Raw genomic sequence first — 23,572 nt, forward strand, 5'->3', positions numbered from 1 at the left:
TTCCTATAAGGCCAGCAAGACATAGGAATTCAGGTAGGATTTCTGTAGTTCGTATTTCTAAACTAAATGTATTTCACATTGACAGTGTAAATGGGCAAGAGACATCCTAATTTTTCTGGGTGAAAAAGGTACAGAAGTGAAACATGCCCTTCAAATACCTCATCCCTTCCTCACACACAAATCCTGAAATCACAGTGATTCCACAATGATCCCACAGTCACCATCAGCTGCCTTTCCCCCATGGCAGAGCCACTACTGACCTCCTGGACATCCCAGTGCTGGTTGCTGCTGTCTGTCTCCTTCGTACAGTTTTGAGGGATAACCTTCCCATGTCTGACATCAAAGCAAAGCAGCGGAGCAGAACCAAGCCGGATTTCCTTCACGCTGTTATATTCAAAGTGCTGGAAAAGGGAGGGTTTGTTTGAAAAGTGACGGATGGACATCCCAGTTCATTTTTAAATGCTAATTCTAAAGACAATTTCCTGTACATGTTTGTTAAGATGCAACCCAAACATGAGTGACAGAGACCCAACAGCCTTGACCCTTCAAAGCAGTCCTCCCTGCTAGCTAATTCTGGCATAACTGTTTACCTAAGAAAGGGCTTTGTGAACTATGATTATGTATAACGTAAACCCACCCTGTCATAAAATTTTCCAGTTAAATAAATATTTGAACAGAAGGGTGTTTCTCACAGTGTCTTCACACACTGCAGTTTGAAATGTGCCTGCAGCTTATCCTGAGCTCAGAGTGAGCAGCAAAACTCGCTTGGGACTTGGAGTAAATATCTGCAGCCAGTCTGTATTGGTTTGGCTTCTCTTATTGCATGAATTTGCTAGACTAATGCTAGATTGGGAGTCTACATTAATTTACCTCCTGCCTTAGACTGCAGTTTAGGCATTAATCTTCAGATTGAGTCACTAATGGGGAAACTCATCCCCAATATTCTGGAACTGTTACATATTTTTTGCTCACAGGCTTTCTGTTCCCCAGACACTACCAAATATACTAAACAAATGAGCACTTAATGATGTCTTCTGGAGCAAAGTGTGGGTATCTGCCTCAGTGACAGGTGGGACATTGGCATTTTTCAAGTGGCACTCCGCTGTAGAAGAGTGGGCATCGTTGCCTTAGCACGTGCCTAATTTTGAACGCGCCAGTATTTCCACTAGTGTCAACCCAGCCACTCACATGTTGGAGTGCCTGTCTTCTGCATGGCTCCCTAGATCTGACACAGTGCCGATGTACTCAAAGTATGCATTACCTGGGTGAGGCTGTCACTGCAAGGGGAGAGTTCAATAGAGCCTTCTGCAGTGGCTCTTCCAGGTCTGTAATCTGCACAGAAGCCAACACCAGTACTGTAAAGCTGTAAGTAAAGGTTATACTGAAATAAATCACAATTGGATACAAACAAAATATCCTTCAGCTAACAGTTTTGTGATTGTATCCCTTTATGAGATATGATTTTGTTCATAAATCAGGCACTATATTTTTTCTTTCAGACTTGATCTTGCATATTGGTCTTGCAAACTGATGCGATATGAAAGGCAGAGTTTCACCAAGGGTCAGTGTTACCCATTGAGTTTTGTTTAGATTAGAGATCCACTTCTGGGTTTAACTATTATGATAATTAAAAGAAAGCTATCAAAATTTTTATGCTGGTGGAAAATTGCACTTCAACTGGACACTGTAGTCAGAAAAAACACAAGATATTCCAGAAGAAAGGAAACATGTGACAATTCCTGTGATCCACACTCAGTTCTTACACTTTCTTAAGTTACTTTGAAAATAAAGAGCAGATAAAATAGTAAAACGATACAGTAAAATCTGGCTACAGATAGCAGAGTGTGAATTAATTGGTAGACCTTGTTGCCTTGTTGGGGGAAACTCCCTTCCAGTAAGGCTGCTGGGAATAAATTCATATTTAATGAATTATAATTATCAACTCTGTGTTTAAAAAAACCTCCAGACATTAAGAATATTTTGTCCTGTACACAGTCAGCCAGGGAACTGCTGTTACTATCACTTCTGTCCTTGGGGAAGGGCAGGACTGAAGAAATGCTTTTTTCTCTTTGTGCACATGGGTCAGCACAGAGATATCTCAGCTACTGTTGGTGTTGCCATCTGCATGAGGCAACACAGTTCTTTTCCTTTACTAATGGCACCTGAAGAACCTAAGGTTAGGATCCTCTGAGCTGTGACACTGAACTGAGTCAGACACTCTGGGTTCAGTTCCCGGCTGGTTTTCAACATTTATGTGAGAATTTGGGCCAGTTCTTTGTCTCTTTTTCTTTCTCCCCCCACCCTGGCTGCATTGCCTGTTTGGACCAAGTACTCAGGACATGGAAGTGACACTGAACAATGCAAAAAAAAAGATCATTCCTTATAGTGTGTTTTTTCTTACCTTGCCAGAGAATCTTGGTGTGTCTCCAAGTTGGGAGAGTTCAGGGTACACATTTGATACAAACCACTGGAAATTTCTACAGCCCAGTCTCTTCTGTAGCTGAAGGCGCTCGGTGCAGTCTGGCTTCTCTGCCTTTATGGGGAAAGGGAGAAAGCATAAGGGCAACAAGCTTACTAGTGTATTTGTGTTAGAGATGCTAGGAGTGGAAATGACTTCACAGGAATTATTTCTACCACCTTTTCTATCCTGAATATTATAATTATTGATATGTATCTCTTATGAGTATGCAAAGGGGGAGGTTCAGCTATAGCCTTCCTCAAAATTTGTGCTAAAACAGACAAAGTCTGGCATTATGACAGCAGTGTTTCGGAAGCAGCATACATTGTGAAAATAAGTATTTCCTCTAAAAATGATTATTATACTGCAAGATAAGTCAGTCTTTGTCGTATTTTTATTTTAAAAAGTCAGGACCAAGTTGGATACTTGTTGCACTGAAATTCAGTGGGATTGTATTAGATTGCCGTTTAGTACAGAATTTTTCCTGCTGATAAAAACTCAATTTCCTGGCCTTTAACAGCCCAGTTACTGTCAGTCCTCTATGATCAGAGGGAATACATGATGACAGAATTTAGCCCAAAATATAGTCTATTACCTATTATCTGTCTATTATCTGACAGTTACTAAATCTAATGAACAAAGGTGTTTTACAGCTATAAATGCATAAAACTTTTCCTATGATTTCTCTGTTTTCTTGAATTATAAAGACACAATATCAACTTTCAACTTTCCTGGTAGCAACTCTGTTATGAAAAAAGACAAATGCCTTCAACCCTTGGTGCAGCTACAGGCATCTGCACTGCAAAGGACTGACAGTCTGAATATTTGAGGGTATTTAGCACTAATGATGACTAACAAGGTTCTCAACACCTCTAAGCACTTACGTGTCTAATTCTTCAGTTTCAAAACCACACAAAACACTTTTCTAAATCTCTCAGTGCCCAAATATTAAAAACATCTAACAACCCTTAAAACTCTCCTCTCTCTTGCCAGCAGTAGATCTCCCCCTTCATGTTTCTACTTTTTAAAAATGCAGTTTGGGATGAGATTCCAGGAAACTGGTCTGGATTTCTTCGTCAAAAATTAAGATTGGCAACATAAGCAGAGAATTGTCTGTAAATAACTTTTTCTCAGACCAGCTATTTCTCTATATCCATAAGAAAGAAAGAAAAGGACTTTGCAGCATGGAAAACACTGACAAATGAAGGGCCTTGGAGATCAAAGGTTGACATATCAGTCTCTAAAGGCAGAGATCAATCATTCCATGTGGCACTGTTTGCCAGCCCTTGTAAACTCCACAGGCAAAGCTCAACAGTTGCAGTATGTTAAAGAGAACCTCAGACTTCAGTGTCAGTCTTAGATTCAATAACCATAACAACAAAGTTTAGCAATTCTGCACCACACAAACCTGTCCTCTAGAGGTTTTCCTGGAAAAGGGGAAGAGAGAATTAAAATGCTTCCCCTAAAAAGAGATGTTTCTCATGAGACTCTACTTTGGCTGAAGAAGGCAATGGCAGTAAATCTCATTTTGTCACACTAGTTACAGTCTGCATCTGATATCAAATAAATGGTGTAAATAATGTAAAGAAAGTCATTGTCCCTGTAAACCAACCTTAAAGGAAACTGCTTGTAAATTAAATATGCAAACCACCCAAGAAGAGGAGCAAAAGAGGTGGTGGCTGAAGTAGAAGAGAGCTGGGAAGGGCCTCATTCATCTGTTTAATGCTCACACCGTGGGCATCCTATGCAAGACGTGATTCAGACCATAAACCAAGAAGGGTATAAAGCCACCTAAATGGGGGTCACTGGTTGTTTTCTGCCATGAGCAGTGGTGGTCGGGACGGCTCACAGAGAATTCGATAGTGGCCCATAGGTGGCTCTGCTCACCCTCTCAGCGCCATAAATCCCCCCAGGGCCCTTTGCAGCTGAGTGGCAATAATGTCCTTGCTTGCTTGTGCCTTTTGAATAACATCCCGCTGCACTGACAGGCTGAAAACATCGGCTGTGAAAGAAAGGAACACACAGAAAGGGCCATTTATGTTACGGTATGCTGCACACAGAGATCATTAAATTGATCATTTGAGGGAGCATCATATTCAGAAGTACTGGAACTATTCTGGCTAGAATAAACTCAGGCAAAAGGTCATGCTGCTTATAGCTAGCAAATTGTATCATTGGTGACTGTACTTTTTAGTAGAGAAAATTGCTTCTGAGCTGACAAGGAAAACCTTCAGGGAATTATTAAATTATTTAAAAACCTCACTGCCCATTTTAAAAGGCTTGGTCTAGTGGCTATAACCCTTTGTGAGTCAATTGACAGGCTCCTGGCCAGTGGAGTTCAAACCTGTAACACAGACAAGCAGGTAGGATCTTTTAAAATGATGTGAAAATAGAGTAAAAAGGGAAACACAATAGTCTCAGACTCTACAATTAGCAGGCTGACTGAAGAGAGAGGCAGATCCACTGGTGGAACATAAGAAGGTCAGACTAGGTGACGAGAGAAGTCATACCAATATACAGCCCTCTTCCTCTCCCCACCATAATGCAGCTCCTGCTGGATTTGGCTTTCTTGGGTGATGGCCAGCCCTGAATGACTGAGGCGTGCAGGACTGAGCCATTAGTGGAGCCAATGGTGCTCACCAGTGCGGATGAGCTCATTAAAGCCATCAGAACTGGTGGCAGCCTGGGCCGTAGCGATCGAGCCCTTGTTGAGTTTGTGATCTCAAGCAGTGTGAGCCTGGTGAGGAGCAAAGTCAAGACCCTGAACTTTGCAAGAGCAAACTTCCAGCTGTTTAGGGAGCTGGTGAAGGAGATCCCCTGGGAAACTGTCCTTAAGGGCAGACGTGCTGACCAGAGCTGGCAGCTCTTTAGAGCTACTTTTCTTACAGTGCAAGAACTCTCTATCCCAGTGTGTAGGAAATTGAGCAAGGCAGGCCAGAAACTGGCATGGCTGAGCAAGGATCTGCTCCTCAAACTGACGAGTAAGAAAGAAATGCACAGACAGTGAAAGCAGGGACAGGTGACCTGAGCAAAGTACAGGGATATGGTTCGAATGTGTAGGGATAGGGTCAGGAAAGCCAAGGCAAAGCTGGAACAGGACTTAGCAAGGGACATGAAGAATCACAAGAAGGGATTCTATAAGTACATAGCTCAGAAAAGAAAGGACAAGGAGAGTGTACCCCCACTCCCCACCAATGACCAAGAGTGAACTGGTGGTGACTGATATGGAGAAGGCTGAGGTACTCAATCAGTTGTATTCCTCAGTCTTTGCTGGCAGTCAGGCTCTCTGTTCTCTCAAGACCCTGATCCTCTGAGTGAGTGGGGAGGGGGAATGAAGTCACTCCCTCTATAAGGATCTTCCCTTACAGGAAGCTGGGGATCACATGATGAAACTGAATAGAAGTGAAGGCTTCAGGGAGGATTTAGAGCAGCCTTCCAGTACCTAAAGGGGGCCTATAAAAAGGAGTAGTGGTTTTAAACTGAAAGAGAGCGGGTCTAGATTAGTTATTAGGAAGAAATTCTTTACTCAGAGGGTGATAAGGCACTGGAACAGGTTGCCCAGAGAAGCTGTGAATGCCCCATCCCTGGAAGTGTTCCCAGGCTGGATGGGGTCCTGACAACCTGATCTACTGAATGGCATCCTTGACCATGGCAGGGGAGTTGGAATTAGATGATCTTTAAGGTCCCTTCCAACCCAAACCATTCCCTGATTCCGTGATTCTATGAAATGCAGGAGTAAATATGAATGAGAAACTTTGCAGAGCACCTACCCATGCTCTGCCTAAATGCTTTTAGTCAATCTTTTTCTCCTTAAAAGCGCAGCATTGGTAAATGAACAGGAAGATGAATGATACACTTTCATTCAAAACTGCTCACAAGGTTGTCCACTGCTTTGTAGGAAGGATATGATTAAAAGAAAAGGTACTGGAGCCAGAGAATTCCTGAGAACTGCAGCAACATTATTAACAACATTAACTACACCAACAACATTCCCCACAGCTGCAAGACTCCCAATAAACAAACATCCACTGGTTTGTAATACAAGGAATATACAGTTCTTGACCACCCCTGTACTGTACAGTGGCTTAAAAAACAAGTGTGGCTGTTCTGTAGTTACTGGATTGTGTGTAACCTGCAGATGGTTCAAGTGTAGTTGCATGCCAGGACTACACCACACACCTGCCTGCAAGCCTGTCCTAGCTTACAGGTGGCTGGGAATCCAAATTCCTGGAGGAATGTCTAATCAGATGTCTGTGCAATGCTTCTAATGAAAACATAACTTGTAAATAGGGGTGTGTTGATATCTGACTTTCTCAGTTCAGTTACTTCTGGATATGTCAGTTCAGGAAAAAACCACACCTTTATTGTCGCTAGACCACTCAGATATGTTCCCTTCCAGTAGGAGAGACACTACAATTTGCCACATGCCTGTGAATAATACTGAATACTCTCAGGAGCCATATGAGGAATTCCTTCAGTAACAAAAATGACGCTCTAGGAGGGTCCTTTGAGCACACAGTGCTGCAAGCTCCCACTTCAGATGCACCACAACCCTCTATGTACTATCAGTGAAGAAGCAAACCACAGATTGTTGGGGAAGCTGAAGAAGGAGTCATTTGGAGAAGAGGTTACACTCCACAAAGTTTGATAACTTCTGCACAAGGCTGAACTTAGGCGCAAGTTTCTCCCTCTCCTTCCTGATCTGACAGCTTTTTCATTGGAAGGTTTAATAAAAAGACTATCCCCTGCACCTGACTGCATAGAGACACCCCCATTCCTATTCCATTCCCTTCACCTATCTCAACACAAACCTCAGAAACCTCTACAGATGTCTTTACCTTGCTGATTAAGAAAGCCACTGTGTCATGCTTGTAGAAGTTCTCTTTAAATGAGCCCAGCCAGGTCTCTGCTATTCGGATTTTGTTCCTCACAATGGCCTCTTCATAGGAGAAAGCACGGGGGAAGTGATTTCGATAGACGTGCCCCACTCGGGAGCATGGGATAATTTCTACAGAGCCACCACAGAGCCAGGTCTGAAACACAGGTGAAAGCACAAAAAGAGATTACCTTATTTAGATTACTTTTATCTGAAATGGAGAAGCTCCTTTACTCTAGACTCTGCCTCAGGAAATCCTGGAAAGAGCAGGAGCATTATTATATGCTTCTTCATACATTGCTCCCCACACTCACAGAGAAGATACTTGGCACCCAGACCTCTGATTTGACCCAGTATGGCTATTTATATGCTTTTATGTTTTTCTTTGCACAAACAGTACAGAGTAGTGAACAGATCTGGGTGCACACCTTCTCTTGTCTGCGACATTAAAGACACTATGCCCTTTGTGCCTGCAATTTTCATTGGTTTTTAGTATCAGTTACTCTTTGTATTCAGGAAAAATCAATGCAGAGGATTTAATATAAATGATTTTCTATTAAAACTACAGGTTGGCAAAGAAATAAAGCTACTCTCCCTTTGGTGTATGTTAACATGCCAGAATAGAAGAGGCAGCTTTCAGAGGGTGCCAAAAGCAATGACTCAGGCCTCAGGCAGATAGTGATAGCCAGCAAAGCTTCCTTCTCCTGACATAATGCTCCTAACTCACAGCAGCTGCATGTTCTTGTATAGTCCTAACAGGCTGTGGAGCGTGGGGATAGATTTCTGCAGGGAAGGTTGTAGTCTCCATAACCCAACATGTTCTGTACTTTTTTTACAAATATCTTCTTGCCTTTCACTCAGGTTCCTTAACATTGCAATAGTTATCACAGCTTGATGTTTTAATTAAGATCCTTACCCTAATAGATAGTTCCAGGTTTTCTGCTCCCCACATGGTCATGTCAGAATCATAAGCTCCAGTATTTTGGAAGTAATGTCGATCCATGGCCACCACTGCACCAGCTACCGCAGGACTCCTGGGTAGCAAAGTTTGGAAGTGAACACCTTGAGTTTTGGATAAGGGTTTACGCAAAGCATGAAAATTCCACCATTTCCATATTAATTCCAAAATTATTGAATACTGCTCCATATATGCTTGGATTAATTGATTATCTAACCAAAATAAAGAACAACTGGAGCGTTATTCTAGGATTTGCTTGGGGAAGGGAGCTAAGAGCTGAATTATCAAATAAGACTCAGAACAGTGGGGAACATTGCACACACGTACATCCAAAACAAGAGACAAAGAGATAATGATTAAGACATCGCTTTTAACTCTGTATGACCCGTCTTCTGCTTTCCCTACAAACCTCCACACCTTGTCTGGTTAGGTTGTACACTAGTTGTGTCGATGTGTGGAAAGTATTTGTCACATTGAAAGCATGACTCCAATCTAGTTAGAATGATTACTAAAGGCCAAAACAAACAGCACAAACAAAAAAGCTCTCTTCAGAATTATTAACTGAGCATGTGCAAGTAAACCACACCTCTCTCCTGTTAGCTGGAAGATGACCCAGGATGACTCAAACTGTACAGTTTTGCTGCTGAGCTCAGCAAGGCACATTGTCTGATGGACTGTTACCTGATAGGGCTGATGGGAGACTGTCGTACCTTCTCTTCATGCTCTGGCACTACTTCCCAATGAAAATCTAATTTCCAGTCAAAAACACCTCGATGCAGGCCCACAGAGTGATAGTATTGAAAAGTCTTCCAGTCTATGACATCTATGACAGGGGAAACGACACTGTTTCTGAAAAAGACAGTACAATTTATTTCCAAAACCAAAGCATAAATTAAGTTCATTACTCTGTTAGTAAACATTAGCTCTCCTCTTTAACACTGTCAAGCACAAGCACTCCTCTAAATGCTGAGTGCCCTTAGTTTCTTTTTTAGAAGCTCAGGTGCTCAGCACATGGAATACTGAGCATGCAGTGAGGAATTTACAGATCAATAATTTACTGATACCCTGTACCTTGAATTGTTATTTAAAGCTATCCAGGATTTTGTTCTGAGTTAACCATCAGAATTCTTACAAAGCTATTTCACATGGAGGCCCCAATCTCTGGTGCTACAGGCTCTGCATGGATGCAAAGTTTATAGCAGAAGATGGTTTTGGTCTCACACACTTTACCATCCTTTGATTTTCCTGTAGATATTGCACACACTTAATGAGTTTGTCACTTCAGGCCAATGAAGAGTGCACGTATTCTTAGTTTGTTCTGATGGCTGCTTTGAAAAAACATTTATTATTGAGTTCATAAGCCAGTGTCTGTATTTTATCGCAATCTTAGAATGCTCTTGCAAATGCACTGTCAGAGTGTGGAATCTACCTTTAAGAGCAAGAACAGGGCCATTACATGGTAAGTGGCAATCCTTGAATTCATTTCTAACCTCAGTTAAATTTGGATTAGTCTGAGAAGAGGTACTAGACATTTCCCTATGGCAAAGAAGTCACAGTATTTCAGAGTGTACTTGCACATCATCTTGGAATTAACTGGTAGTTCAGAACAGTCTTCAGTGTTCCTTGTTTTCAGGTCAAAGATATATCACATTTGGAAATTTTCAGAGTATGAATGAAATGGTATGAATGACTGCAGGGAAAAAGTGTTGAAGAATAATATTATCCATTTCTTCTCTGTTATGCTAAAAGGATAGTCTCTGGTGTCAGTGCAAAGGCTTGTCTACAGACAAAAGTTCCTCTGGAGAAAAATCAGTAATATTTAAGAGGGATTAAAGTACACTGGAAAAATTATTCTTGTTCTAGAGTAGGAATATCCATGTAGGAAATTATTCTGGTGTAGTTATTTCCCTAGGAAATAATTTCCTGTTAAAACAGAGAGAAAAATGAAATGGTCAATTTGGGGGGAAAATGTAGATGTTTTTATCTCCTCTTTTAAGACATATATGTTGGTCAGAAATCACAAGGAGATAAATTCATTTGAAACATAATACTGTCAGTGAAGAAAGGACATCTCAGAAGTCTCCAGTGCAGTGAGACATTTGTACTTTTCCACGGCAGAGGCCAGAACCAGCTGAGGAAGATGGTAGCTCTGAGTGATGTTAATGTAATCTTGACATATCTTCTCTGCCTCTACAATCACTAGAATAATGTTTTTTCAGTATCAGAGTGGGGGGAAACTCCCAACTTTGTTTTTTCACAGTTGACATTTCCTGTAGAGGATTTTAGAAGCCCATGGAGAAACAGACTACTGCTTGCCAGTGATTAGTACAAAGATGAACCATGCAGAGGATTGCTTTAAAATGACTCAGTTTTGTTTCCTAATAAGAGCAGATTGTCCTATGATGAGCTTAAGCCAGGAAGATTTAAAATAGAAAAGTGATTTTATTTCTCTGCGCAGGTGTAAAACCATCCTTTATAATATGCAATAATAGGCACTCTTAGAAACAAGCATCTGGTTTATAAACAGGTGAGAAAATTTTATGGTCACATGCAGCATTTGTAGGCACATACGTTAAGGCAGCGAGTTCCTGGCATCCTGTCACAGGACTCAAGAAGAAAGGGAAAGAAGTGATACTAAAAATAATACAGCTGATATCCTTCCCTGATTCTCCTAATGATGTCCCTGTGATACAGTTTTGTACCCATGACAGGAGAAACAACCCAGCTCTCAAGCCAGCAGGGGCCTTTCTAATGAAAGCTTTACTCACTAATGTCATAGGTTAGCAAGCATAGTCCTGGAAGGGATGTCCTTGCTAAGGGGTGCTTACAGTTTCCTCTGGGAACTGATAGAACCTATCAGCTGGCCAGTTTGAATATGGACAATTCTCTAAGCCACTTAAAGTTGTGATCACCTCTGTGATCCACGTTTAAGAATAGGCAAACTCCCCTCCAAGCTCTCTCTCGTTTCCGGCGCTGGGACAGGTGGCTGCAGGCCCCGTGTGGGGGCCAGCGGGCCCGGCCAGGCTCTGCTTGGGCCAGGCCGGGCCGGGCCACGGCCATCCTGGAGCCGATGGACCTGTTCCAGCCGTGGAACCCCCCCCACTGCCTTGCCGTGGGCAGCCGGAGCGGCTCGGCTCTCCCCCCTCTCCACTGCGATAAGAAAAATTCAACATTCCAGCTGCAAAGCTGCAAGGCCGAGGTGAGATTAACCCTTTTACTGCTGTGAAGAGCTGAAACCCTGAGGGAAGAGAGAGAGGGGATGCTTAAAGCTGAAATTCTGTTGTGAAGCTATGATATATCAGAGTATCCCGTTGTAATTTCATGAAGATATGGGGGGTGGAGTGTTCAGCTTGTAAGCAAAAGCACCTGCGCTGAGATAGGCAGATGCTGACGCAGCTGTAATTTCATGAGAAGTTTGGACAGGGAGAGATGGACCAGATGAGGACTTTTGCTCCAAACAGGAAAGGAGAAAACCTCAGTCCCTAGAGATGAACCTGATGAGGACTTTTGCTCCAAATGGGAAAGGAGAAAACCTCAGTTCCTAGAGATGCTCCCAGAGATACTCCTAACAATGAAGATGAGGAAGACCCTTTGCTCCCAGGGAAGGAGAAGGGCCTCTGTTTTTGTTTCTGAACGGCTCAACCTTAAAACTGTACACCAAAGAACTTCAAGAGTGGACCCTCGAACGCGGGAAAACCAATTGCTATCTGCGTGTGACCTTGAACAAGCTGCAAGTCGGGGGAAAGGACTCACATGCAGGCAGAGAGACTCCTCTTCCTAAATGGACTGAACAATATTTGGAAGTGGGCGGCTGTCTCGTTGTGATAATGTTTTCATAGCATGAGCAAGAAGAGACTTCTCTTTCTAAATGGACTAAACAAGGTTATTATGGCAGTGGTAAACAGACTGAACATCTCAAGGGTTGTCTTTTCACATTGTCAGTGGGAGAAGGGAGGAAGGTGGGGGGAGGAGGAGAGTTCTGAAGGTGGTATATATTTTTTTTCCTTCTTTTAGGTCTGTTAATAAACTTCTTTATATTCTTTCAAGTTTGGTGCCTGCTCTGCATTTCTCCTAATTCTTATCTCACAGAAGATAAACAGTAATGAGTATTTTAGACCAAACCACTACAACTAACAGCCTGCAAAGGAAACTACCTGCTTCTAAAAGTTACTAAGGGTAGTGTCCTGCTGGACTTACACAAACAGGAATTTCTTTTCTTTGATATGCTGGGGAAAATCCATCTAACAAGTTAAATGGATTTTGAATGACTAAACTTCAAAAATGAAAAGTTACTGTAACAGTAATTTCTAGAACCTGCTGCATTCTCCAGTGTACGAGTATCTGACAAGTGCCTGCTTGGGAGTGTGGATGCAGTTGCATAGTTCCCACCTCTGTTTGCTGCTGTTTGCTGAAACCCATACTACTGGTTCATCCATTCTCATTCAGACAGCACTGAGGACTTAATGACTGCAGGGTAGTTTATTTTACGACTTCAGAATCAAGAGGGAAGTATCAGGAGGGCATATTTGAGCAGAAGCCAGAAGCAATGTAGACTAAACCACTGAAAAGACCTTGACAATGCAGATTAGACCACTTGAATTGATCCTGGATAGTTCAGACAGAGACAGTGCAAATACAGACACACACAGATATATTCTGGATCAGATGATCCAAACATTTCAGACTCTCCTACATTTTCACATCATTGCAGCCATTTAAAACCTGTCTTTTTTTTTGGAATCCACCTGAAATTTGTTGCTGCTATAAGACTCCAAACTCCAATGGTCCTTCTGGCATCAGTGCAATTGCTCACAAGAATAGGCACCACAGTAGTAGTTCTAGTGTTTGGGCATTGATTCTTCAAGATTCCAATTCAAGAAATATACCAGTAAGGACATAATGGATTCTGATAGCTTGGACACCAAGGAATTATCCAGACTATCTGCAAATCATGACATAGAAAATCACAGTGCTTAAGACAGCTGAAAATAACTCGCATGGTAGGTCACGTTCTATCCTGGCTAAATTCAACCATAAACCAGAACAAACTAAAATCTGATCTCCTTCCCCACAAAATTATACAGCAAAACCTGATAACTGTGTTTTAGAGCTAGTTACCCAGTAGCTTTTTCAGAATGCCAAGATTAACAGTTTTCAAGAGTATGTCTGTAAGAGTAATACTAGACCTTCACCTAGTGTAAGTGTAGTATAGTCACAATGTAGCTCTGCTGAAACCAATAGAAACACACCTTCTTAAAACTAGGTATTGGGAGTGTCTTTCTGATCTGAAATAGAGGAATTTAGTAACTTGATGTTGTATGAAAATTGGTCAATATTCAATTTTAATCCTAATCAAGTATTGCTTTACCCATGTTTTGGTTAGTATGATTTAAAAAACTAAAATAGCTGTTTTCTGCATATTTAGTGATGGTTTGATATTAGCATGGTTCTAAATGCAAATTTGCAGTAGATGGTAATTGGAAGATGTTCTTAGCTATTCTTGTTTTTAACTGGGTAACTGGCAGACAGCAGCTTCTCGGCACTTTGAAATGAAACGCACACAGACAAACTACTTCTAATTTTACTCTGTGGAGTCTGAGGAAAGGGAGAAACAGGAAATTCAAATACAACTAGCAGCAAGGCTTTGAACTGTTTGACTAATCTGTAAATATTTCAAATGTTTGGAACTCACTCAAACTACAAAAGGTCACAATTCCATGAACAAGAGCAACCCAAACAAGAACGATTTCCTGGTTTGGGATTTCTTGACCAAATACAATTGCAAATGAAATGTCTTCCCATGACCCATTACAGTCAGCGTGGACACTATGTTCTTTTCTAATTTTAAACTAAGTAACATGGGGAGAGGAAGATTTAATTAATGTATCTGTTTTGAAGTTTTGGATACACTTTTTTTGAAAGTGCTTCTGTATTGATTTATACTTTCTTTTGCTGGGAAGGGAACAGATTTTAACCAGTTTAAATCCTCCTTTAGATAAGGAGGAAAAAAGCCAAACCAAAACCCCAAACATTAAAATTATGTATATTCCTCAACCTATTTCAGGGTGCATCACAGCTTGCAAAAATTAAGTAGCTAAGAAATCCAGGCAGTACACGTTCTCTGTTTCTGCACACGGTCAAAACTTCAGTGAGTAACTGAGGACCCAAGCTGGTTCCACAAGATGCTGCATTTCCACTGAGAGCACCTTGCTGGCTAACTGAAGTCTTAGAAATACAGGCCACTTGAAATTAGATAGGGTTAATAAGAAGATAAAATGCAGCGACAGGGAATGGCAAAGCTAAGTTATAAAGGATTACTTAAATGCTGCCTTACAGACCAACTCCAGACTAACTTAGGGCATAGAAATAGTTTACTTGAATGGATGGACTATTCATATGCTAAGCACTAAGCAAATCTCTGCAAAGCAGAGTGCTAACGGAATGCTTTGGGAATGCTTTATTAAAAAAAATATTTTTTGAACCTGCCTTTTTTGCTAAAATATTAAAATTTGTATGTAGAGCAGTAAAATCTGTAGAGGTAACCAACACCTTTTAATCCTGGACACACAGGGCACTGAGCCATGAATTATGCCTAAATCTTCATTGCTCCTGTGTTTAGCAGTAATATTTGCCTTTGGCTTTAGACTCTCATCTTTATTTTCTTTAGCTCAACTTTTTTAAAATAGGTCACCTTCTGATCCTGATCAACTGTGAAAGATTGTAAAGAGATGGCTTATCTTCCCATAACCTACCATTAAATGCAGAACATTTACTGAATTTGAAATGAGTGTTATTGACAAATGGGGGATATAAAAGGATTGCGCAAACACAGAAATCCCAGGAAGCAGGCTGTTACATGTGAAATGTATGGAAGGCTTTCAAAACAGGGAGAGCAGCCTGGAATTGCACGTGGGCTCTGAATGGATAACATCATGCTTTCTCAAGCCTGTGAGAAGCTAGAAAACAGATGGCTTATGTATTTGGTAGCTCAAAAAGCTGGGATATGGGCCACTGAAAAGTGGGGAATCAGAATAAAAGAGATGAAGAAGCTGTTCATCTTTAGTGCAAAATATTTCCCTTCTCTCTTGGGTATTACCGTAAAATCAGAACCACACAGAAAATTTCTGGACAGCAGAACTCTTTCTATACCTGTATCTACAAGCAGAGGCTTCCATTTGTTCCTGATGGGAGCACACAGATGATGAAACACCTTTCCACTGCTATGCTAATTTCTTATTCTGTTTATCAGCATTTTCATTAAAGATGAGTGACCTTAAATCACAGGGCTAAGTAGAGACACTTTGAATTTTAGAAACCAGAGAATCTTTTTTAGATAATATCACAGGCTTCTGTTTCCTAATCTAATATTTGAACTGTGGTATAGGGAGTGCTCCAGCACAGAGGGAAACAGCCCTTGCAATAAGGAGCAGGGGAAAGGTCCTAAGGGCCAGCTACCCCTTTACAAACCACCCCTCTGTCCATAGTTATGGTGCCCAGGCCTCTTCTAGAGGTGGAATTCCTTGTCAAGGATATAATCAAGGTTCATTTTGCTTTCATGCAGTATTTTCAGGAAATATGTTTTGGATTTTTTTTTTTTTTAATCACCCTGCTTCAGCACAGTGACCACTGTTTTTAGATCAAAGGAGTCACATTTTTTAAGGCTTCATGGCGCAGTTCGTTATATGCCCCCTCTGCCTTTCACTGCCTTTGGACAGAATACAAAATAGCAGCTCTGCACTCTCCTGGAAACGGCAAACCCTTCCAAAGATGACCATAATAATGGCAGAGCTGCATTGTTATCCACCATGCTACTCACCTGGAATTGGCCTGGAACACAAACAGGTGTCAAATGAAATGATCTGTGGGGCATCTCAAGTAGTTTGCTAATATTGTCCAGGTACCTACGGTATTCATCCTTGAATAATCAAAATGTCAAGGAATGCTTTAGAAACCACTGAACCATTCTCTAGGCAACATACTAAGCTGATGCACTGCTTTGTTAGGCATGGTTCACAGAACTAGTCCCAATCAAGGTGCTCAAAAGTGCATATCCAATGATTTTAGAATGACTTAATACTTTTTTTCAGAAAAATAAATTTGATTGGGTTAGTGAATAAAGCCATCATGTCGGGAGATGAAATGTCATTACCTAGAACAAGTCAAATATCTGCCAAGTATTTTTGTATAAGTACTTTTATACCTGTAAAACTGGGATAATTTTTCTTGTATTTATCCTACAGTCTACTAAAAACTGGGAGTGTCTCTCTTGTTGTATGTCCAACTCACAGTAAGATCTCAGTCTGAGCAAGGATTTCTCAGCATCACTGAAAAACAGGTCACAATAATAGTGACACACTCTGATCAGGAGTCTAGAAAATTAGGCTTAATCACAAATTTCAAAGTTAAAACCAGTCTCCAGCTTCCTTAAGCCCCTGCAAATGTTTGAGCTTTGCAAGGCTGCATTTGTCCTTGCCAGCAAACAACTCACTCACTCCAGGTGATAAAGTGATTTCCCATCCTGTCTCTTCAACAAAAGTGCATAAGTTACAGCTTGATTGGTACACTAAAAAGAGGAAAGATGGATATTTCACCAGTCACTCTCAGCTTCTTTTCTCTGCGCTTTCCTCACTTGAGTAGTATTAGGGAGTGCACACGATTCAATTTAACAGCTCTTCAACTGCTAAATGAAGCCAAGTTGACTATGCTAATGCTTTACATTTCCATGGTGATCTCCAGGCAAGCATTACAAGCAATTTATGAAAAATCATGAATTAACTTCCTTATCAGGTCAGTGTTATTGTCACCATTCTTCAGCTGCAGAAAGAGGGACAGTAAGAGAAGGTGATTGCCAGGTGCCTTAGACTTTTTCTTCCCTATAGCAATGGAGGATGGCACAGGTTCTCCTCATTAGCAGTGACAAAGCTTCCAGGGTCAGACAAAGTGACTGATACAGCATACAAAAAGAGATGGCTTAGCCTATACTATTATCCAATCAGCTTTCCACCTTTGCTTCATTAATCCAATTAGACATTAGTTAATTCACTGTTAAATTCTGCTATCCTGGAGGAATGAATGAGCATATGGGCCCTATAGGGGAAGAGAATTCCTTTCTCACCCCTGGTGACAGTGTTACAGAATCTCTGAATGATAGCAGACTGGGAAGCTTTGCATTCCCTCAGCAGGGATCATTTTTGGCAGTGAGTTTTTGACACTTGTGAAGTGGTGGGGGTCCTAACTTCTCTTTTGCTGTTGTAATTCTCCTTTCACTATAGCTCTCCTCTGAGACTTTTTGTAGCTCTTTTAATTTCAGCAATTTCAACACACTTGAATAAGGACTGGCCAATTGATACACACAGTAGTTTTGCTTGAACATCAAAAACAAGACTATAGTTCAAGGCAGAAGAATCATGAAGTATATTCATACTAAACCATCTAACTAGTCAGCAAACAAAAACCAATCTGCTTTTCCAAGGAGGACCTTTTTGAAAAGAATATTCCTGACATTTTAGGGCAGCATTACTCTTGCTTTTAGTATTCTTAATGTTTTCATTCAAATGATGTAATAATTTCTAAAAGGTCACATTAATTCTCTTATAAGCAAACATAATAAGCCATAAAAGCAGCTTCTTCCAGTGCCTGGGAACAGCCTTTGAAGGTGTTCAGTGTGACTATTTAACAGTCTAGTAAGAGTTTAAAGATTTTTTTTTTTTATTTTATCCACTCTAGCAATTAATTTTTTCCCAAGTGACAAATTAATGTACAAATTTTTCTTTCAGAAAAGTCCCTTTAATAAAAGATTTACTGACATGTAAGCCTAGAAACATTTAAAACATAGTGGTTTTAATCTCTTCAAAGGACTGCATAGATGAGCTCAGCTGTACATTAGAGAGCAGGCCCAAGAACCACCCTAAATATGAAATACTCAGAAATATGAATCTCTACCTTACTCTGTCACTTTGCGGTCAGTGAAAGTACCTGTGATTAGCTGGAACTGTCTAGGCTGCCCAGGAAGTCTGGGCTTTTTCTGTGGAGTATAAATGGTGGCCAAAAGGTAATGTTGGTACACAGCCAAACTGGTTTGGGAGGACAAAGCCTTTTATTCTTGGCTTCATCACTGAGATGGCTAAAAAGTAAAAACAATGGAGCCTTGCAGCAGTTTTCTCTGGTGGATGTTTGCTGATTTACAAACAAGTTGAGACTGAAACCTTTTTAATTCAGACCACCAGGAAGACTTCTTAAAGATATAACTGGAAACAAATTTTGAAATTTACACTGGGTGTAAAGTGAGCATTATCAGCTGTGAGACCTATCCTGCTTCCCACATATGAGAGTGATGCATATCGTGACAAGGTAGAAAATAAAATGAATGTGACCAGAAGCAAGAAGGTAACCAAGGAAGGATTAAAAAACTACCCAACACTTTCCAAGTACACCCCTTTCAGCTGAAATTAGCACATCCAGGGATATTTACCGGTTGCTGGAGAGCCTGGCCAGGAGGGGTTCCAGCCAGCCCTTCTGACACTCGCAGTGCGAATCCATGAAGATAAGCACATCACCGGTGGCCCGTGCAGCTCCTAGCATCCGACCTCGGATGACTCCAAGCCTCTTGTTGCTTCGGATGAGCTTCACGCCATCCAGCTTAGAGATGTATTCACTCAGAGCTGACTTCAGGGGCCCTGTCAGAAACAGAACAGTCACCGAAATGTTTTAGTTTTGATTCAAGCTGTTACAGAAAAGAAACAGGTAGTAGGAGATGCTACTTCTTGCTGGTAAAATGTTTCAGGGGCATTTGTTTTAAATGGCCAACTAAGCCACATTCCAAATATTTCTACAGCAGCATAATGTCAAAGAGAAGTAGAGACTAATGGAAACTGAAATTCACAAGGTATGAAGCTATTCCTGTGGGAATCTTAATAGCCTCCTCTCCTGTTTTCAGCAAAAGGTGGATGCTCTCATCATCTCATAAAATACACAGATCAGAGTGAGATACTACAGGTGTTTGGCTTTCCCAAGCACTTTGGATTACTTTAGCAATGTGGACTTTTCCACTCTATACTTCAGCCAAAAAAGTCTGGAAATTATGACAGCAGATCTGGTCCAGTGGGAATCCTAAGATTTGCACACTGTGATCTTATTTTAAAGTAAGAAAGTTCAGAGTGGTTGTAAATGATGGGGGGGAAAATGAAACATATTTCAAAGTTGAAAGGCTACGCTGAATTCTAGGAATGGAGAGTGACACCTGGTAGCCAGCTCCAGGCTCTGCTTAGCTCGCTTCCTGAGACTCCTCTTTGCCTTCTACTCTCCTCACACACTTCCTGAAGGGGGACAGTTTCTTCCCCGAAGTTTTAGAAAAAAGAATTCACATACAGAGAAATGGGAGCTACCTTGCTGGCTGAGATCGTCGACTAGGATGATATCCTTGAGGAAGGCCTTTGGGGCTGTATCCATAATGCTGTGCACAGTTCTCAGCAGAGTAGACCAGGCTTCATCATGGAAACAGATGATGACACTAGCAGTAGGCAGACTGGAGTCATATTTTTGCTGTAGGCACCTGTGTGGGACCAAATGAGGAAGACACTGGAAACATTGGTACAAATGGCTACTTTTTCCTCAGAGCAAAGTTGCGAGCAACACCTAAACCTTCAGGGGTGGAAAGCACTTTGAGACCTCAACTCACTTCTAAGAAAAGGAAGTACCAAGGTGTCCAAAACTGGAATACGAAGTGAAAATATGGGACTGGCACTATCAAAACTAAAATACAAAAAAAGGAAAGTGTTTCTGTGTTCTGGGATAGTTTCTTTTCTGCTCTGTCTGCCTCAAAAAATGGACCTCAAACAGAAATGGTCCAGAATGCAAAGAAAACCTAAAGATAATTAGAGCAGAGTGAGGGATAAAGCAGGTCAGTCAGCCTTCACCAATGTCCACATTTTCTCAAGTAAGAGAGAAAAGGGCAAACAAATGCAGTACCATTAAGACTAACAAATAAAATAACTCATCTGCACAACAGATCAGTATACCTGTGGATTACCTGACCAAGATCCTAGTGAATTAAGCCAGCATCTCAACCCTACATGGCAAAGACATGGATCCTTACATGGGCCATGAATACGAATATAGATATATTTAAGAAAGAAAATGTATTTTCACTATAAAGTTTGTACAGGTTGCTTTTCCAATGAAAACGAATCACTGCTGAATGAGGCTCCCAACTGGGAGTCAGCGTGCAATCGAAACAGCAGAGCAGTCTGGAAGTGGGTGGTGTGGTGCAATGGTCAATCCAGTTGGGGAGCTTGTTCCATTGTTGTTTCTCATTGTTTTGGGCTTGGGAAACACCGGCTGCAGGGAGAGTCTGCCATCTTTTCTTTGTCTCAGGAGGCCATGTGGCACTGGGTAAGGAGAGTGCCCATCATCTTGTCTTTGTCTCAGGAATAACTGTGTATCACTGCCAAGCCACAGGAACATCCACCATCTTGTCTTTGCCTCGGGAATAACCAAGTGTCACTAATGAGTCACAAGAACGTCCCCCTGCCATCTTGTCTTTGCCTCAGGAGTAACCACTGTCATTGCTGAGTCCCAGGAACATCCCCCTGCCATCTTGTCTTTGCCTCAGGAATAACCACTGTCCTTGCTGAGTCACAGGAACATCCCTCTGCCATCTTGTCTTTGCCTCGGGAATAACCACTGTCATTGCTGAGTCACAGGAACATCCCTCTGCCATCTTGTCTTTGCCTCAGGAATAACCACTGTCATTGCTGAGTCACAGGAACATCCCTCTGCCATCTTGTCTTTGCCTCGGGAATAACCACTGTTATTGCTGAGTCACAGGAACATCCCCCTGCCATCTTGTCTTTGTCTCGGTGGCCATGCAGAGCTAAGTCAAGATGGTGAACACCTTTTGTGTGCAAAGCACCTTCTCTTTTTGTATACTTTTGTTTTTAATATTGCTGCTGTCACTGTGTGTTTCTTACTCCATTGCTATTTGCTTTCAGTAAATTGTTATCTCAACCCAGGCTGTCCTTTGTCCCTCCCTCACCAGAGGGGAACAGAGGAAGTTTAATTCCCAGCTAGTGTTAAACCACCACAATAACTCAAACATTTAAACATGACAAACACTTCCCATTCACCCTCACAGAAACTGCATATGAAAAGCATCTATTCTGGCGTGAGGATGCACATTTTCCAGAAAATGCCTTCAAATGCCCATTGTAGATATGCAAAGACTGTGTCTATATATCTGCTTTGCTGACATTAGAAAGAACATTTTAAAAATCTTTTCATTTCCCGAATAACAGTCATTGAGTGTCCTAACTCATTTAATCTCCAGCAGCAAGAACTTCTTCAAAGAATTACATGATTTGCTGGATATGGCCCATTGTTGTTTCAGCATTTATGTATTGCCAAGCAAACCATAATACAGATTTTACAGTGGTTGTTAAACAATTGGCTACTCAGTAGAAACTCACGTAAGGGATATAATTTTAATATTTCTATGTTTATTAGCATTTTACTTAGTGTTTCTGTTCATGAACTGAGGCCCTATGCTGCTAGACACTATCCAGACACAAAGCTACTAATCACTTAAGAGAATCCATAGTCTGAATGATTTAATTATGAATACACATAAATGGTTACTATAGATGCACTTCTGGGAAAATAAATTTAAAATTAGCACAATTTAAATAATTTGTTATACTTTTCAATAGTTCACATCATTTTTTTTTGCATGAACAGGCAAGTTTTCTTGATTTCTACACTGTAATTAATCTATGTTGTCCTCGGTTTACTAATTTTGCGTAATCAATAATGCTGTTGCCTCACAATTTCATATGATTGTTTCCATTTTCAGCAGGATCAAGAAAAGAATACTCTCGTGACTTAGCAATGAGTATTTTCAAGCAGAAGAATCTAGAGGTAATTAAGAAAAACGAAGATCTGATGTAGTCCTTTTACTACCAGGCAGCTTCTAACCAGAAACATTCTATAGCTATTAGCACCTAGTTGCTAGTACTGTGGTTATAGCAAGAAAATAAGGCTGTTGTGAAATCTTAATTGCAAAAGAATTGAAAATAACTGTGCTTGAATACATAACCTTGGTACCGAGTGCTTAGTTGCCATGGAGATTGGCAAAGACTTCCAATATAGATATCTAATCTTCACAAAAATGCAAAAGGGTACTGGTATACAAAAATACCTTCCCTGTAATTTGGAGCAGTTTCATAGACTGTCCATCATAAATTGGCATTTCAAAAAGTCAGGGCTGTGACTGATATGAGACATAGTGATTTAATCTAATTTGTGAAAAACAAGGAATTGTCACATGCAGCAATGAACAGAGAGCAATTCTAACAAGGCAAAGGCATAGCTGACAGGAACTCCCACTCACCTTCAGAAAAATGTTTCATTGAGATTCAGCTCCAAACAGCACTCCAGAGGAAGCTACACTTTTGTAATGTAACTTAAAACCTCTGTAGATACCTCGTGAGTTTCTTTTGCCTGGATATGTTTGACACTCAAACCCAAGAGAGAAAAACAGACCTTTCTTTTGGGCAGCACCCCCATCATAAAAATCACAATGGCAGGCTTGATTCAGCTGTCCCAGGAGAGTGTCAGTCCCAGCTGGAGCAACTGATAGCAGCAGAAAGTACTTTGAGGGATAAAGGTACCTCAGAGGATGAGCCTCTTTTGATGTGAAGTATTTGCCATCCAATTTCAGGTGAAATTAGGGAGATTGAGTCCGTGGAGGTAACTCAGTGAAACATCTCTAACTGGTTGGATTCCCTCTAATTAAATAATAATAGACATTGTAATGAACAACATGATGCAAGCCAAAGAGAGACACAGACAATCTGATTCTGGTTTGCTCTCCTTTTACACTGCTGTAAAACTGGACTGACACAGTTGCGAGCCAGGCCCCCAGAGTAAACTACACCTAAAAATCCTCATTGTGGTTTGTGTGTTGTGCCATAAAGGACAGGTCTGGCTTAGACATATACCTCTGCTGCAGGTTTATGATCTGGATTTAGATCAGCCTCAGATGCTGAGATCTGGGGTTTCAGTCTGGGCTCTGTAAGCTGTGGTGTTGAGAGCTCTTTAGGCTGTAACTAGTCAGACAGCAAAATCCATCCAAGAGCTCTGAGACCATGGCTTAAATCTTACCAAGATTAGTATTAACTAAAGCTGTCTCTTGTTGTACGGCCCTTCAGCTGCCAAAGTAAAACTGTTTTTTGGCTCACATCACAGGCAGTAAACCAGGGTAGTCATTCCTCCTTTGAACATTACA

General features: G+C 41.1%; 1 protein-coding gene across 2 annotated transcripts in view; it reads right to left on the bottom strand.

Annotated features, from left to right (window-relative positions):
- GALNT15 (polypeptide N-acetylgalactosaminyltransferase 15) overlaps positions 1 to 23,572 on the bottom strand; it is a 31,839-nt gene that overhangs the window by 4,536 nt on the left and 3,731 nt on the right. For both annotated transcript variants that reach the window (XM_048302376.1, XM_048302387.1), the window contains exons 3-10: positions 19,677 to 19,843; positions 18,764 to 18,968; positions 8,974 to 9,141; positions 8,251 to 8,368; positions 7,297 to 7,491; positions 2,402 to 2,533; positions 1,262 to 1,363; positions 261 to 401 (exon numbers count right to left, since the gene is read on the bottom strand). In XM_048302376.1, the coding sequence (XP_048158333.1) occupies positions 261 to 401; positions 1,262 to 1,363; positions 2,402 to 2,533; positions 7,297 to 7,491; positions 8,251 to 8,368; positions 8,974 to 9,141; positions 18,764 to 18,968; positions 19,677 to 19,843 (1,228 nt within the window). The remainder of the gene's footprint in view (positions 1 to 260; positions 402 to 1,261; positions 1,364 to 2,401; positions 2,534 to 7,296; positions 7,492 to 8,250; positions 8,369 to 8,973; positions 9,142 to 18,763; positions 18,969 to 19,676; positions 19,844 to 23,572) is intronic.

This window comes from Corvus hawaiiensis, chromosome 1, assembly GCF_020740725.1.
Source record: "Corvus hawaiiensis isolate bCorHaw1 chromosome 1, bCorHaw1.pri.cur, whole genome shotgun sequence".
NCBI classification, from domain to species: Eukaryota; Metazoa; Chordata; class Aves; order Passeriformes; family Corvidae; genus Corvus; species Corvus hawaiiensis.